At 37.0% G+C, this 16,590-nt stretch overlaps 1 protein-coding gene across 1 annotated transcript in view; it reads right to left on the bottom strand.

The window, feature by feature from the left end:
* Positions 1-16,590, bottom strand: part of FREM2 (FRAS1 related extracellular matrix 2) — a 144,407-nt gene that overhangs the window by 35,849 nt on the left and 91,968 nt on the right. Inside the window, exons 7-11 of the mRNA XM_080376594.1 lie at positions 6,092-6,241; positions 4,132-4,341; positions 3,680-3,877; positions 1,522-1,686; positions 1,262-1,444 (exon numbers count right to left, since the gene is read on the bottom strand). Of these exons, the coding sequence (XP_080232720.1) occupies positions 1,262-1,444; positions 1,522-1,686; positions 3,680-3,877; positions 4,132-4,341; positions 6,092-6,241 (906 nt within the window). The remainder of the gene's footprint in view (positions 1-1,261; positions 1,445-1,521; positions 1,687-3,679; positions 3,878-4,131; positions 4,342-6,091; positions 6,242-16,590) is intronic.

Here is a 16,590-nt window from a genome sequence, read left to right as displayed (position 1 = left end):
TTGTGGTAATAAACATGCTGGTGTGAGAGCTAAGAATTTTACTGAATTTCAGCTTGTCACACTTCCTTCATATAACCCAGTTAGGGATGTGGGGTTTATACCCACGACTGAACAGGCAGGGTCCCTAAACCAACAGATGCTCTGATTCTTCTGTGGGGAAATCCTGCAGATCACAGACCTTTCTCAAAGGTTCTTGTTATTGTTCTGCAGTAGCATGTTTCCCTTGAAAACTCTGCTCCTGTGTGCTGTCAGTGCACAGCAGGGAGAGGGTAAAGCAAGGCCATGTGTATAGGTAATGTGTATAGATAATGCGTACAGGGTAAGGATTAGCTGACATTAAAAATTCCTGTGGTTTTCAAAAGGAAAGAGCAAAACTCTAAAATGCACAAGGCAAAGTGACTGTAATTAGCAAGCTATGGGTTGATAACTTTCTTGTTGCTAACAATTTTTCTCTTCAAATATTACTAGTGGGAAATGCCTCTTTATGGAATTCGGAGATAGCCCACTGTTGTTACTGGATGTTCAAAAATAAGTCCTATCTTTCAGCTGGACTGGGCACCAAAACAGTTTATACAAAACTGTAAAAGCACTCCAGCAATGAATGATTAATCTTAGTATCATGTATTATCGTAAACTTTAGAAGAAAAAAATTCATAGTGCTACAAAGTCTATTAGTCATTCACTAAACCATGTTGATGGGCTACTAATAGAAATAAGTTTATCAACTAAGAAATTCCTTATTCTGTCGCACAACTCTCCTCATTCATTACTAGTGAGGAGCATTGGGCAGTGAATTGCAGAGATATAGAAATAAAGCTTAATTATTATGAAAGTAAAAAAATGAACAGAAGTAGACATTAATTCCTACATAGAGCAAAAGCCATTAGCTTAATGAACTGCTTGAGAATCAACCACACAATCATATCCTATAAGTAGATGCTTTTGCAAAATAATGGTATTACACTTTGCAAATGTTACTAAGGTGGCACTCACAGATTTATTCCACATTTATTACTTGAGCTACAGATGTTTTCAAGGTAGACACAATTCTTTTGCAAATACCTTCACTGATATCTAGTATTCTAAGAGCAGTTGCATACCACATGGGATCACGTCTGTCCTGAATTTAAATAGCAAAATGTATTAATAGATGTAGTTGCAAAGTAATCTATTCATAAAGTTACTTAATTTTTCAAATATTACATTAAAGTCATGAACAAAACCAAACAGTAGGATGTGATAATCATCTGAATGATCCTACCTTCTGATATAGGGTGATAGTCTTCTCCAGAAGTAGCAGATCCATCCTTTGTATGAACTCTCACAACAGAAACCTTGGAAGTGTCTCCCAAACGAAGCACTGGGATTTTTACAACTGCTACTTGCCTTGTGTCCTTTGGTTCACTCACACTAAATTTGGTCTCACCAAACTTAATAATAGCCTCTGCAAACAGAAGAAAAATGTTTTTAGAGCACACAAATGGGCTTCCAAAAGCCAATAACAACAAAAAAATTTCTTACTGTCTGCATCATCCCGAATCTTTATCAGCATCTCATTTTGTTCACCAATAGAGGCACCAAATGAAGAATCGCTTCTTGGAGTGCCAAGAACCAGACGTAGTTCTTCCTCTTCTTCATGGAAAGTATCATCCATAAGCACCAGTGTGCAAGGCTTCTCAGTTTCACCTGCAATCATTCTGAAGGTAACATCATGCAGAACTTAGGTGTTCTTTGCTCTATTACAATACTTCTTCCCAAGCTCAAGGAACCACAGACTGCTTCTGCTGGCCAAGGCATCCACCTTGACACTGCATAAGTTAATGGGTAATGATAATAGTGAAAGCAGAATTGGTAATCATTAGCTTTCTATGAAAACTCATTAAAGTGGCATCCACTATTTTGGGACTTCTCAAAGACAATTTTCTATCTGTTATATCCACTTCATGTGTATTGTTCCTTTTGTTTTATCTTACAATAAAATACTCCTCAGTGACCTCTCCCACAATGTGCATTTAAAAAAAAAAACAAACTTGCACGAGGAAACAGAGTAATAGAAACTTGCAATAATAATGGTAATTTTGTCCTGAAGTTGTTCAGTCTCTTTTGACTGGACACTCTCCAACTGTGTGGACCTTCACTTATTTAATTTGATTTTAGTATCTTTTAAACTCCCACTGATTCCAAGCAACAAAGATTATTGCCTTAAAAATGCTTTGGAGTTGCAGAATACTCAGTTTGAGCACTCACAAATTAATGTGTCTAGACTTACTAGATGTTCAGAGACTGGGAAATAGGCCTTGTCTTAGGTCTTCTACAAGATCAGCAAGAGTTATGAGTGGTGCACAGTGTCTGGCTCCAAGTGTCAGGCTTAGTGGGCTCATCATCACGAGAATGACTCCTACCTCGCCGACAAAAGGAACAGCATAGGATATGAAAGAGGTCAATTTACAGTATTTTTTCATCATTACACATGCAACTATGATCCAAGCTCTTCAAGAAGAACCAGACCAGGATACTGACTGTGTTCATTCTCTGAGGTGGGTTTTTTCCCCCTATAGAAAATAAATTATCCATTAGGAGGAGAGAAAAAAATTTTTCAAAATATTTATCCTGCTCATTTTTACATGTGAAATGTGAAAACTACTGAAACTGCCACATATTAAACATGCCTAAGAAGCTTATGGAAACAAGATACGATCGTAGCAGATCTCTTTTTGCTACTTGTCTTAATGGAGAAATGGTAGAGTGAAACTCAAAAAAAAAAATGAGGAAAATCACTTCCTAAGGGGTCCAGATCCATTAATTGTAACAAGTTGGACTCTATCCTGGTTGCACAGAAACAATGGCAAAGGTATAGAGTACATGACAGTGCTGAAAGCTGAGGCCATCTCTAAATAAAGATAGATGGAACAACTCACTTTACTAGAGAACTATCATACATATCTACAGAAATATGAAGGTCATCATTTCTGTGATAAGGGCATACCAAGGATTTCATGCTGATGACAGAACTTGCTTAGGGCTTGTAAAAATATTATCTGTGTGTAAACTTAAAAGACTAAACTGTTCTGCACAAATAGAAGGAATCAGGTAATATTCTTTCAAGGCAGGAACATCTGACTTATTTGTATTTAATCTCTGATGTGAAATATTAAGTATCTGATATTAGTGAATTGCCTTAGGAAAACTTTGGTGGAAAAAAAAAAGTTCAAACAGAAATTACAAAGCTGTAAACCTGTTGAAAGACCTATTACTTACTTCAGTGAAAGTCAAATGTATTTACCAGAAATCTGCTTAACAAAGAGCAGAGCTTCTGAAGTTTCCTTTCTCACAGCAGGTCTGTGCTTCCATTACTGTGTTACACTGAACCTGCTTTTACTATCAAAAAAATCCTGGCACTCAGGCTGAACCTATATGAGATTATGTCCCTCCCTTTGGTTCCTATTGATGATCCCTCTATGTCAGAAGTGAAGCAAAAAGAGACAACAATTTGTGCACTCTGCCCATTGTGTACAGAAAAAAGCTTGGTTTTCCAGAGTGGTCTTTTTGGCAGTACTTTGTGAGAAGACACAATTAAAATGAAAGAAAACAAACAAACAAAGGAAAAGAAAGCAAAGCAATGCAAAGCAAAACAAAACATGCTAGACTCAAAACTTCTAAAATAAGATCAAAAGCTTACCAGGAAGGAATGTGATGATGGAACTGTCAGTATTAGGACGTTCTTCAAAGTCCATCATTACCTGAGCTGAACCTTGCCTTGTATAGCACCTCACAGTGGATGTGTATCGGATATCCCCACTCCTATATATCATGGCAGAAATCTGTCCATCATTTTCATTGCCTACATATACAGATTCCTTAAACTGCATCTTAGGCACTGGGAAGAAAAACGTAAAAAGAATGTGTATAATTGCAAAAGTTATCATATCTTTCCTCCATTATTTCAAATTTGATATCTTACATTGCGCAGGATACATAAAATAAGCAGCCAGACAGCAAATTGCATCGTCTGTAGCTGAAACAGGTAGACTTGCTGGTTTTGGTGTGATTCAAAAGGAAAAGTGCTATTTGTGTACTGCAGTCATCGATCTCCTGCAGAAATGTGAAAAGGCAAAAAAAAATATTACTCACAGTCAGACAGTGAGTCATTAATGAAGATGGTGGCCTTGCTGGGTTCTCCAAGGGCAGCGTTCATGGGCATCCTTAGCACAAGCTCAAACTTCTCAGTTCCTTCTAACACCGGTTGCCCAAGATCATCCAGAATTACCACACGAAATGTCTGCATATGGACTCCAGGGGAAAAATCCAAATTACGACTGATGCCTACATAATCTACTCCAGCTACCAAAGGAAAAGAGATTAACAAGTATTAAATTAATAAATAACATTACCTGCAATGAAAAATAAAAACATCTATCATTACACAGTTAATTGTAAGCAAATATATAGGGTTTTTTTATATACTGTTTTAGAATTTGCCAAATTCTGGCAGTCATGTAAAGCAAAAAGCTCTTTTGACCAATATAAGTTGGACTATACAATAAAACAAGTCAATATTAAGCTATAAATATTAAGAACTGTTCAGAGGAGTTGTGTAAAACAAAGTGAATGGAAAATAAAAGAATCAAATTCTCCTCAGACCATGTCTGGTGAGGTCTGGCACCTTAATGTTAAAGGCAGACTGATCTGGGTTTGGTTTGCTTTTATGTTTTGTTTTGTTTTGAGCAAAGCAAAACAATCCTTAAAAAGCCAGTAAGAAAGCAAACAAACCAAGATACTGACTAAAATGTGACACACTGTCTCAGAACCAAAGCATTAAAGCTATCTAGGATTTTAATGAAGGACTGAGTTTTAATAGTTTTAATGTTCATTTTTTGGGGGGAGAATAAGCAGCAAAGCTGTTGAAACAAAGCTTTGGGGAGAAATGGTTTCACTGAAATTGAAATAAGGTTTGGAACTCTGTGAATTTAACAAAATATGGCAAGATTAAAGGCCATTGTCAGGTGGGCACTTGCCTGAGGTCCCTGCTGATCTACCCCAGAGCTAAGCCTCTAACACAGGATGCCAGGACTGGCAGCTCAGTGCAGCAGAATCATTGCAGAACTGTGTAAGACCAAGAACCAGGTTTATGGTTTTACAGCCAGCCAGCCATGTCAGAGCTTTCAGGCTGTAACCAACAGGCAAGACAGTCCAAGAGGTGTGCCATTTCCAGTTTTGAATCTAGAGGTCCTAGCAAAATGAATTATGATTCTTACTGTATGGAAATATTTTTTCCCCAAAAAATAAAATAACTTAAATATTCAGGATGAGATAAAGACATCAGATCATATAAAGCAAGTTCAGAAGTGAAGTAATCTTATCTTTTTTTCAGACTTCATAATTTTCTTTTTCATGAGAAATAGGTTTATCATATAAGTTATGTCTGATACGTATATAAGATGATTATATATTCCTGAAATAACAGTAAAGTTTTACATAATTTTAGCTAAAAATTAGTTGAGAAGCTAAACTCTACTGTTCAGTTACACTCAGAATAAGCATCTAAGGAAGATAATTTTTATGCTGTCTTTATATAAATGTCTTAGGCACATTGTCATATGTGAAAAGTAAAAAAAAAACCCCTACACTAACACTTGATTCTGCAAAGGTTCTGTTGAAGCATCACTGAACCACACAGCCATAGAAATTCTCTTGCTGAACAGGATACTAGATAGTAATTTCTCATTGCCTAGAGTAAAAATGAGAGGAGCAAACTCTGCATGCTGCCAGTGATTATAACTCTGTGCCCTCAGTATGCTGTTGAGGCAAATAATGAACTGCTTTCGTGGGATAGTGTTTTATATGAGGATTTGAAGGCATTTCTCTTAGTGCTGTATTTAATGACAGTACAGTTTATTTATAACAGTTTATAAAATTTTACAGTTGCTCCTACTCCTGTTTTGAGACAAAACTGGTAACAATTTGTACTAAGATCTGCTAAGACCAAGAAACAAATAATTTCACCTTATGCAGTTGAATCTATATCAAGACCAAATGCACTAGCATTTTTTGTTGTTATGTATTATGAAACTAGAGCAAAACAATAACTTACCCTCTGCAGTTACTGGCTCAGATTTGCGAGACCTCACTGTAACGGAGGCAGATTTAGACAGATCAGTTCCAGTCCTCCAGACACGTACCTCAATATGGCCAGCACTCTCATCAACGTAGTATTCATCATTTCCAAAGTAGAATGCTGGTTCTGGGGGAAAGAGAAATAATGTTTATAAATGTTTCTTTACCTTACATTGAAGGTAATGAGTATCAAATCCACATTAGACAATGGGGAGCACTTCACTCTTCTCAGTAAGTGAAATACAGCCTTTTATTAAGGGTTAGAATTTTTCTAGGTATTTTTGGCTTCTTTTCAAGTATTGGTTTGCCTGTTTCAAGACAGCAATTGTTGTATCAGCACTGTGTTCTTTTTCTTGCCTCCTACATTTTCAACTTTGTGTGTCAGCAGTTATGAATCTGTGTACAAACCCAAATGTGTTATCTCATTAAACTTATTTGAGTCCTGTGCACAAGCCAGAAAATTCCTTGCATTTTTCAATTTGGTGCAAGCAGACAGAGGTGAATATAGATAATGAAACCTTAAGTTGAATGTTCTCATGGATTCCTGTAGCTAAACCCAGACTGGAACATGATATATATCTGAAGCTGCTTTTGGAAAAAATTTCCAGCTAGCCAAAGGGGCAAATACTTAGTTCCCCCACATCCAGCATTTAAAACAAAATCAATCTTATTTCATGTAAGCTGTAACATGAATAGTATTATATCTTAATATTTAAGTTCCACAGTCCATGAGAAAAAAGAGCAAAAAAGCAAAGGAGGTTAAGTGTTATCCCACTCAACAGACATATTGTTTATCGTCATGTTTTCCTCCCTTTTTCAGTTTTTCTACCTATAGCAATTTCACAAAGTAAACAGGCTTAATAACATAGCCCAACTTCATCCTGGATATATATTAGGTCTCCTTTTCTACCTCTTCCATTTCTGTTTCAAACATGCAAGAGTAAGCACACACAGGCAATGCCTCAGTTTTCCCATTATGCAGCGGAAATCATACCTACCCTCCCCAACGGCTGGGATGTAATTTAAAGATGTACACAAGTTCTTTTTGTATTTAAGCAAAATTTTCTTATGTTGCTTAGTGAGAACTTATTATAATCATGAGGTTACATTATCATAAATGTGCTTGAAAATGCCATACAGCATGTGGCCAACTCAAATTAAATTGACAAAGATCACAGCAGTTAATCAGTGCTCTATCAGTGGCACTATGAATACTTCCCCTTCCTGAAGCATAGAAAAAAAAAAAAATCAAAGAAAATGACTGGAAAAGTTTATCATTCTACAGAGCTATGCCTAGAATACATAAAAGGTACAACTTACCCAAAGGAAGAGACATAGATCCTTTTTAATGGTAAGTGAAATTTGGGCCATCATTTCCATGATTCAAATTTTCTTAAGATTATATGTATGTTGAAAAATCTATGACTTCTATTATCATGGAACAAATGCTTTCTAATTAAAGAACCTGCTTTGGACTACAGCTGAGCTCAATAAAGCAAAATATTGTGAAGACATTGTATCTTGAAGGTTTTGGAGAAGCTTGTAGGATAATCAGACAAAATATCTATGCGTTTCTGAAGTACTTGAGGCCATTCTGACTGACTACACAGTGTATGGCAACAACCTCCTCTGTAGTAGATTGCTTATTTATTTTTATAGAAAATTGAACAAATTAAAATAGGAATTTAATTAAAACTAACCAGAAGTAATATAATTAGTTATTAGTAAGCCAAAACTTAATCTGAGAAGTGAGCAGTTAATAAATATTTTGGAATTGCATTCATGAGTTAAATTGGAAGTTTTGGAGAACATAATTTTCTCTTCTGCTTTCAAGATTTTTCCTGTATTTCACAACTGCCAAAGCAAGCAAACACCGCCCCCCCCCCGCCCCCCCCCCCCCCCCCCCCCCTTAGATATTCCACATCAGTGAAACAAATCCAGCAGCCTTCTTATTTATCTGCTAAAACCAATATCATGGGTTTTAACAAATTGATGGAATTGAATGTATTTACCGGAAAATAGTTCAGACTCATAGACCTGCTTGAGCATTATCAAGGACATCAGCCTTTGCAGGATGAAAGACAAACTTGGTAAATGTATAACTTTGGTAGATGAAAAGGTTTTCAGTTCCAAGTTAAATTTTTTTTATTCAACATTATGTGTATTTAAATGTGCATGTGTGTTTGAGTGCACAGGCATACAAACATCAGTCTTACATTATTTGCCTATAGGGACTGGTTGCCAGAAACATTTTTAACAGATGAATAGGATACACTCTCTGGACCTTTTTGTATAATTACTATTAATTTTGATGACAGTTCTACTTGCAGAGATACTGCAGAACTGGATATTAGATCTGCAAAGAAATATGCCATTTCAGACATACAACGATCTTCTAAAATTCTCAAGATGGACAAAGACTCATCCAGCCTCTGGAGGTTAAAAATACACAATGCCTACCAAATGGTGATGAATGTGACAACAGCTAGATAAAGGCTGCTAAAAATATTATCAAATCTAATAAATTTCATTTCTTAATCAATTATTCTTAAAGTTTAACACTCTTCCCCAAGTCTAATCTCATTCTTATAACCATATTCACTCTATATTTATGTCCCAGTGGTTCTGGAATTAGATCTGGACTCATTTTAAACATTTAAGTGAGAGGTACTCACACCCACAGCCTGCTTGCTCTCAGTTTGCAAGGACAAAGATATGCCATTACAGAGAATTCCAGTATAATAAACATACAGAATGAGGTGGAGTGGTTCAGCCACTGCAGTGAAAAAAATTTTAGGAGATCTGGAAGAATCCCCTTCTGCTCACTGACTACCCAGGGAACATAAATGATCTGCCTTAAGCTAGATGGAAGATATAAAAGAAAATTTATATTTCTTGCAGTGTTATCCTAACACTTTATTTACTGCTGCTGCAGAAGAATCTCTGTGTCACTGTTTATTCCTGTAGTCACAACCGAACGCAAAAATGCCTAAACCCTCAGTTAGCTTGCCTTGTATTCCAGAGTGAGGGTTTCACACTTTTTGAGGCATGTATCTTCAATGAAAGACACATTCTGCATGGTTACCCATCCTAGGAAACAAATCCTTACAAATGTTTTGTAAGTTCATTTCCTGTAAGCTGTGTTAGTAGCTCCCCAGGGGAAGTAGCAAAGCCAAGGTACTAACAGGGAAAGCATTGTCTTTCTCAGGTCATGGCTGGCAAACACTCTGCTCAATGACTGCAGGCTCACTTACGGCAGTTCTTTAATCTAGTAATCACCCTGAAGAGAGACCACTGCAAATTTAATGGTTCCTTTTACAGAAATAAGAGGAAGGGTTTTTTTAAAGTTTTTTTGTTCAGACCCACAGATTTCACTGGCATGAAGTTACAATAATCAGAGGAGAAAGGTTAGGAGCTTTAGTCCCAGGTTTCTTGGCACAGAAATGAAATCTTTGTCTTGCCTTTGTGCTTACACAGTCAGGAGCACAGATCAACTACAGCACTAGTCAGTCCCCAAGCAGGAAAACAAACACACTTCTCATACTGTCAGAAATAGCTCTATCTTTGAATATACATTACAAAATCAATGCAATAGCACAAAAAAAAAAAAAATATTTCCAAGGAAGCTTTTGTTTTTAAAATGGTATCCTTACAATCTGCTTTAGAAGGACATGGCAAAAGAGTAGGTTGGTTATAGGATATGTAAGGTGCCATAATCGTTTGGACTGCCCATGCAAATAATCTGTGAGGTGGGCTATTTAGGACAAACACAAAAGAACAGACTTGTCTTGCTGCCACCTTGATAAGCCTTAATACTAAAGTGTTTTTCGGTGATATAAGCTTCCAGTGAGAGATACGTATATATATGTATATCATCTCAGAAAGAGACAAATAATAGAAGAAAACAGACCTTCCACTCAGACATATTTAGACATTGGAACTTGAAACAGTCATTACAACTGAACTCATGGTTGATCTTTTCTAGTGGTGTTAAACCATTTATTCCTGTAAGCTTTTGCCAATGTTATGATGTGATCATTGTGAGTTGCCAGAGCTAGCAGAAATCTGTTGTAGTAATGCAGAAGGTGCAAAACAGGGCTTTGTAAACCTACTAACTTGTTCTGGTACAGTCTAGATATGCTAGTGCAATGCTGAGTCCAAATTAATGAGCCCTGGTGGTTGACACAGCTAATTAGCTTGAACATAACAACAGACAAACAAGGCCAGATTTCCTCTGGATCTGATCTGATTCATAAATCCCTACACAATGCTTACTTGCATTTCAGTATCACAGTTAGCATTAAATGACTGAGCCGCTGAGTCGATAACAAAGAGACTCCATCCTTCTGAACGTGAAGTGGGTGAGTTGTAGAGAGACCAGTTAAGAACAAGAGTTCCATTAAATGTGAGAAGGAAGAGGCATTTACTATTTAATAGCAGTAAAGGTCAACTTCTGTAATCTTTCTCATATATGCATATTAATGGGAACAAAGTATAAGCTCAGAAAAACTCCCTTACAAAAAGTTTATATTATAATATTATCAAAGAGGACTTTTAACATTTGAAACTAGGTAGCACTATTCTACAGCTATATACACATCCTTGAACCTATGCAAGCAACTAGGCTTGCCTTTAGCACAATGAATTTAATTTGCTAAGTCATTTATTTTTGCTGAATGCTGTAGAAGCAGAGGTCAAGATTACAGTCAGAGCTTAGTTCTGGAGCAGGTACCTATTGTGCAAATGCCAATAGCTTTTTATTTGATGTGGTCAAAACAGATTACTTTCAAATTCATATGTTGCAAAAAAGAAAAGTTAACTTTCATCTTCTTAGCACTGTTGTCATAACTTTTGCAATCAAAAAGTAAATTCACCTCAGAATCAAAGTTACTAGTTGCAGCCAAAATGCCACACACATTATCTGAAGCAAATAACATCTACATTTCCATTTGTCTCAACAGCTCATTTCTGTCTAGCAACCTACAATGATTTTTTAAATGATAATGCAAACATTACAACAGGTAAAAGGACAGACTCAAATTAATGCAACCCTTACCAAACTCAGTTCTACTCTGTAAGAAAAATACACATTTTTTAAATATAGAAAGTCAATGCCTTACATTGACTGGACTGTTTCATCACTGAATTACTCTTATTTTATGCAGCTTAACCCCATAATTTCAGTAAAGTAACACCATGTGAATCGAGATCTATAACTGCTATGAACAACATTATGTATGATTTATTTTTAATTAATTTATGATACAAACTAAGTCAGTACAGACCTTTACATTTTAACTCATCCTTTATGTTAAAGTGCATCCATGCTTCAGTTCCTTTACACACAGTACCATCACAAGCAGCACCTGCCTAGCAGGTCTGGAAGCCATATCTAACCTGTCTGCTACATGAATAAGTAAAACTTAAATGTGAGCAAAGTAGCACAGTAAAGGAAGTATACTACAGCCCTAGCTGCAAGACTAAGGATGGCAGTAAGATGGCTACAGCGATACCCTATATCTGACCACGTACTCTTCCCTTCTTGTCTGTCCCATCTGTACTACAAGGACAGCCTGCAGCACAGTTTGCAGCCTGAAAAACTGAGATAAATCTAATTTTGCTTAACATCAAGTTGCAATTCATAATGGTTCAGTAATAACTAGATGGGCTACAGAGAATGTCTGAACCATGGAATAAAGACATCTGAGTGCATGAAGCCATTCTGTAGCTCAACTCGTTCAAGATGCGTGCCTTTAAACTGAAAATGGATTTTTCAACAATTAGTTAACTATTATGTACAAGACGGTAATGAACGGTCTTACATTGTCTCCCAGCTATAACTGGCAGTTCAGGAGGAAGACTAATGTGTGAGCTTGACTATTATAAGTGACCTTCTCTTGGACACAACTCATATACCTTTGTTGGTTTGCTGAGAAACATTGCTAACTTTCCAAAATACTAAATTCATATATATGTGAACTAACATATATGTGAAAGTATTTATTGACAGAAATAGTACTGTTATGATCCTTGCACGCACCCTCAGATTATAACATACAGACCTTGATACCACTGAAACTATCACAGGTGTCAGAGGAGCTTCAATGTGCAGAGTCTGAGGACAGGACCAAAGTTTATGAAGTTCCAATCATTTGCCCAAACTATTCCAGAATTCAGATAATTGCCACATTTACCAATGCAAATAAAAATATAAAGACTAATAGCTGAAGAAACAAACACTTTGGAATTTGAGGAAATACCCAAATGTGATGGTACTGCCTGCAGCAACCGTCTGATATTCACATACCTTTTTCATACTGGCTAGACCTCCCACAGAGCATGAAACCAACTCAGATTCTTCTACATGTTCTGTTTTTTAAAAGAATGAGATTATTTTTATGTAAGACACCCAGGAAATGGGATCAGTAACAAATTCTCAACAAACTGATGAAACAGAGGCAGGCTGATAAATGGCAAGGCTTGGCAGTAGTATCTAAATATACCACACACAAGGTACCTCACAAGGAGGCCAAGCATGAAGGAGCTCACAGTCAATGATTCATACATGAGATAAGAAATGATGACTCCTACAGACAGAAATAGTTGGAGAAGCTGAGCAGCATTTTAGAAATCAGGCTACATGAAGATATAGCATGTAGCCATTTCTAAATGTTTTTCACATTTTAATTGAGTGATTAGTTTACTATTGGCCCTTGCAGAAAAAGCAGTGTGTAGAAATGGTCTGAGGGTAGTAAGTCTATTTGCAAAAACAGTTTTTCTGAGAAGAATATTTTCAGGTTTTCTCTTCAAATCGTGTTCCTAACTCCTAAAGTTATATCTAGAAACACAACCACCAAATCACAATAGATCATTCTATGAATATTTTCTTTATAGTATCTTGTAACATCACACACTGAAATCATGGCCCTGATCTCTAAGGTTTTAAGGCTTGAAGTCATAGTGATGACAATCATATTTTCTCCCCAGCTGAGATTTCCACTGTTTGGGTAGTTGTATTAGTAAGGCTTTTGAATGATAAATAAGTGTTTTGTTGTTTGGTAAGGAGAGCTGATAGGAAGATGTCGAGGAAATTGTGGAGACTGAATAGCAAAGATAGAAAAGACAGAAAACCTGGACCTTCCAAAACATAAAAGCAAATGCATGCTGAAAATGGGTGAGCTCCTTATGCAATGAAAGCTATTAGACTTTGGGAAAAAAAGATATAACAAGATTCTAAATGTCAAAATAAATCCAAATTGTGCATTTTCTGAGACTAATTTTTCATAGAATCACAGAAGAGTTTGGGTCAGAAAGGGACCTTTAAAGAGCACCTAGTTCAACTCCCCCTGCCATGGACAGAGACAGATTTCATTATACCAGGTTACACAAAGCCCTGTGCAGCCTGACTTTGAACACATCCACTGATCCACAACCTCTCTGGGCAACTGTTCCTGTGTCTCATCACCCTCATCATAAAAATTTCTTCCTTATGTTCAATTAAATCTGCCCTCTTTCAGTTTAAAACCATTGCCCCTTGTCCTGTCACTACAGGCCTTGCTTAAAAGCCTCTCTTCAACTTTCTCATAAGCCCTGACTATATAATGAGAGGCCACCACAAGGTCTCCCCAGAGCCTTCTCTTCTCCAGGTTAAACCCAACTCAGCCTTTCTTCACAGGAGAGGTGTTCCAGCCCTCTGAACATTTTTGTGGCCCTTTCCTGGACCCACTCTAACAGATCCATGTCCTTCCTGTGCTGAGGAGTCCAGAGCTGGATGCAGTATTCCAGGTAGGGCCTCACAAGAACAGAGAAGAAGGGGAGAATCACATCCCTTGACCGGCTAGCCACATTTCTTTTGATGCAGCCCAGAATACAATCGGCTTCCTGGGCTGCAAAGCGCATGTTGCTGGCTCGTGTCCAATTTTTCATCCACCAGTACCCTCAAGTCCTTCTGTGCAAGGGGGGATACCATACATCCCCCAGTCTGTACTGATAGTGACAATTACCCCAACTCAGATGCAAGGCCTTTTACTTGGCCTTGTTGAACTTCATGAGGTTCACATGGGCCCCCTCCTCAAGCCTGTCAAGGTCCCTCTGGATGACACCCCTTCCCTCAAGCCTATCAACTGTGCCACTCAGCATGGTGTTACCTGCAGATTTGTTGATGGTGCACTAAATTGCACTGTCTATGTCATTCATGAAGATATTGAATACCATTGGTCCCAGTACAGACCCTTGAGGAACACCACTCATTAGTGGTTTCTGTTTGGACATTGAAACATCGAGGGTAACTATTCAGACATGTCCATCCAGCTAATTTCTTATCCATCTAACGGTCCATCCAACAAACTTGTATCTCTTCAATTTAGAGGCAAGAATATTGAGGGGGACTGTATCAAAGGCCTTGAAGAAGTCTAGGTAGATGACGTCTGTAGCACTTTGTCCACTAATGCAGTCACTCCACCATAAAAGGCCACTAGATTAGTGAGGCATGATTTGTCCTTGATGAAGGCATGCTGGCTGTCTCTAATCTCTTCCCTATTTTCTGTATGTTTCTACATATCTTCCAGAAGGATCTGTTCCATGATCTTACTAGGCACAGAGGTGAGTCTGTTAAATTAATTTTAACCAAATGAATTACAAATCTGAATCTTATCAAAGCATCAAATGTGTTTGGTTTCATTAAAGAATAAATGAAGAAGGGAGGCACTATTATCCTAACTATCCTGACTACATATGGTGCATAGAAGAGGAATAGCATAACCAAGAAATTAAAAAAAATGCTATGTTTTCCAGGTGGCTGTGGTATTTCTGTATCATTTCTGGCACAGCTTGTACCACATTTTTTTAAAGAAAATTATGATTCTATCTATTCTTGTGGATAGTTAATAAATCTGTTCTTCTGCCTATATGCATACACACACCCTTCTGGCTTGGAGACATCTTAACCCTATCACAAAATAGACTAAGAAAGACAGTGCTCCAATTCTGACTTTAGATTTTTAAACTTTTACTGTTCTGTCACAATGTTATCTTGAATTTGCTTAACCAGCAGAAACAATTTCTTACAGGCTTTTTGCCCACATATAATGAGAACACATTTAGCCCACTGAGTTCTGAGAAGAAAAATATGCAAGAGATCTTCCACACTCCCTTTACAGGAGCTAATGTTGAGAATGGAACTTGGCAGAGAAGAGAGAACAGAAGTGAAAATAGAGCAACAGCCAGACTTATCACACAAGCAGAGCTCTAATGACAGAAAATATGCTCTGCTGTATGTTAAAAGTTCTTGAATTCTCTCTTTTGGTCTTCTAACCCCATTGGTGTGGGAGGGAAGAGAAAAGAGTTGCCTGACAGACAGTAATGTGAGATAACAACTAAGGTAATCCTTTAAGGATTTACACATTCAAAAGGAAAATCAATGTCATTAAAGCCCAGTGGGGTACACTGGTTACTCTGTTGTTCAGTATCTTTTGGATCTTCAAAGACTGATGAGTGAAGTGTTAGTATAAGCAGCTTCAGAGGAAGCAAGATGATCTGCAAAAAAAACCTTAGGAAAACAATGCACCAAGATGTTCCACAGAACTTGATTATCCACATGTTAAATACACAACACTAAATTCACTCCCTACAATCACAAGCAACCAAGAACAAATGATAAATTTAGAATGGTTTGCTAGGCATTCAATACATTTTCAAATATAATAAATATTAATATTTATTTATATCTATAATAAATATAAGACCTGCAGTACAAATAACAAAGCCATGAAAAAATAAAACATGCTACAGGAAGACTGGAGAGAGAAAGATGTCCAATGTACTCTTGAGTGAACTGTCATAAAACAATGATCCATTAGGCTCTGGAAAACAATGTCAGTAACATAAGAATGCTATTTCATTTAACTCATTCTATATTTAAGAGAAAGTATCAATTTTCTACAGTTCCTGTAAATTTGTACCTTCTGCTTATCAACTATTTTATGTGCTTTGAGTACAAAACTCAAAAGCTGTTTCCCACATTTCCACACTTTGCTAGAAATACTGCTACAATTCACACAGAAATGTAATAATGCGTATGTCAGCTAACCGTTTCAGAACCTACAGCAGTGAAGACTTAGAGATACACTGCTTTGCCAGCTGAGTCCTCTATAGTAAAGGAGTCATCTGAAAGAGATGTGACAAAGTACGGTAAGCAGGTCATGAGGAGCCCAGATCATAAAGTTGGACTATATACCTAGTTATTAAGCAGCCAACTGAATATGAGATTAATCTAATATTTGTAGTTCATGTATATAATGTGTGAGTTTGCACTTGCAGACACACACATGTAATAAACTGCCAGCAACAGATAATGTTGGAAAAGTAAATCATAAATGTGCCTGGTTGCCTCTATAGGATGTCCTACTGTAAGATATGACAATAATTTATTTCTGTGACAGACATCAAACAGGGACTTTCCAAAATCTTTAAGGCTAT

The sequence above is a fragment of the Falco punctatus genome, assembly GCF_963210335.1.
Source record: "Falco punctatus genome assembly, chromosome: 2".
NCBI classification, from domain to species: Eukaryota; Metazoa; Chordata; class Aves; order Falconiformes; family Falconidae; genus Falco; species Falco punctatus.
This window is presented reverse-complemented; position numbering and strand designations above follow the sequence as displayed.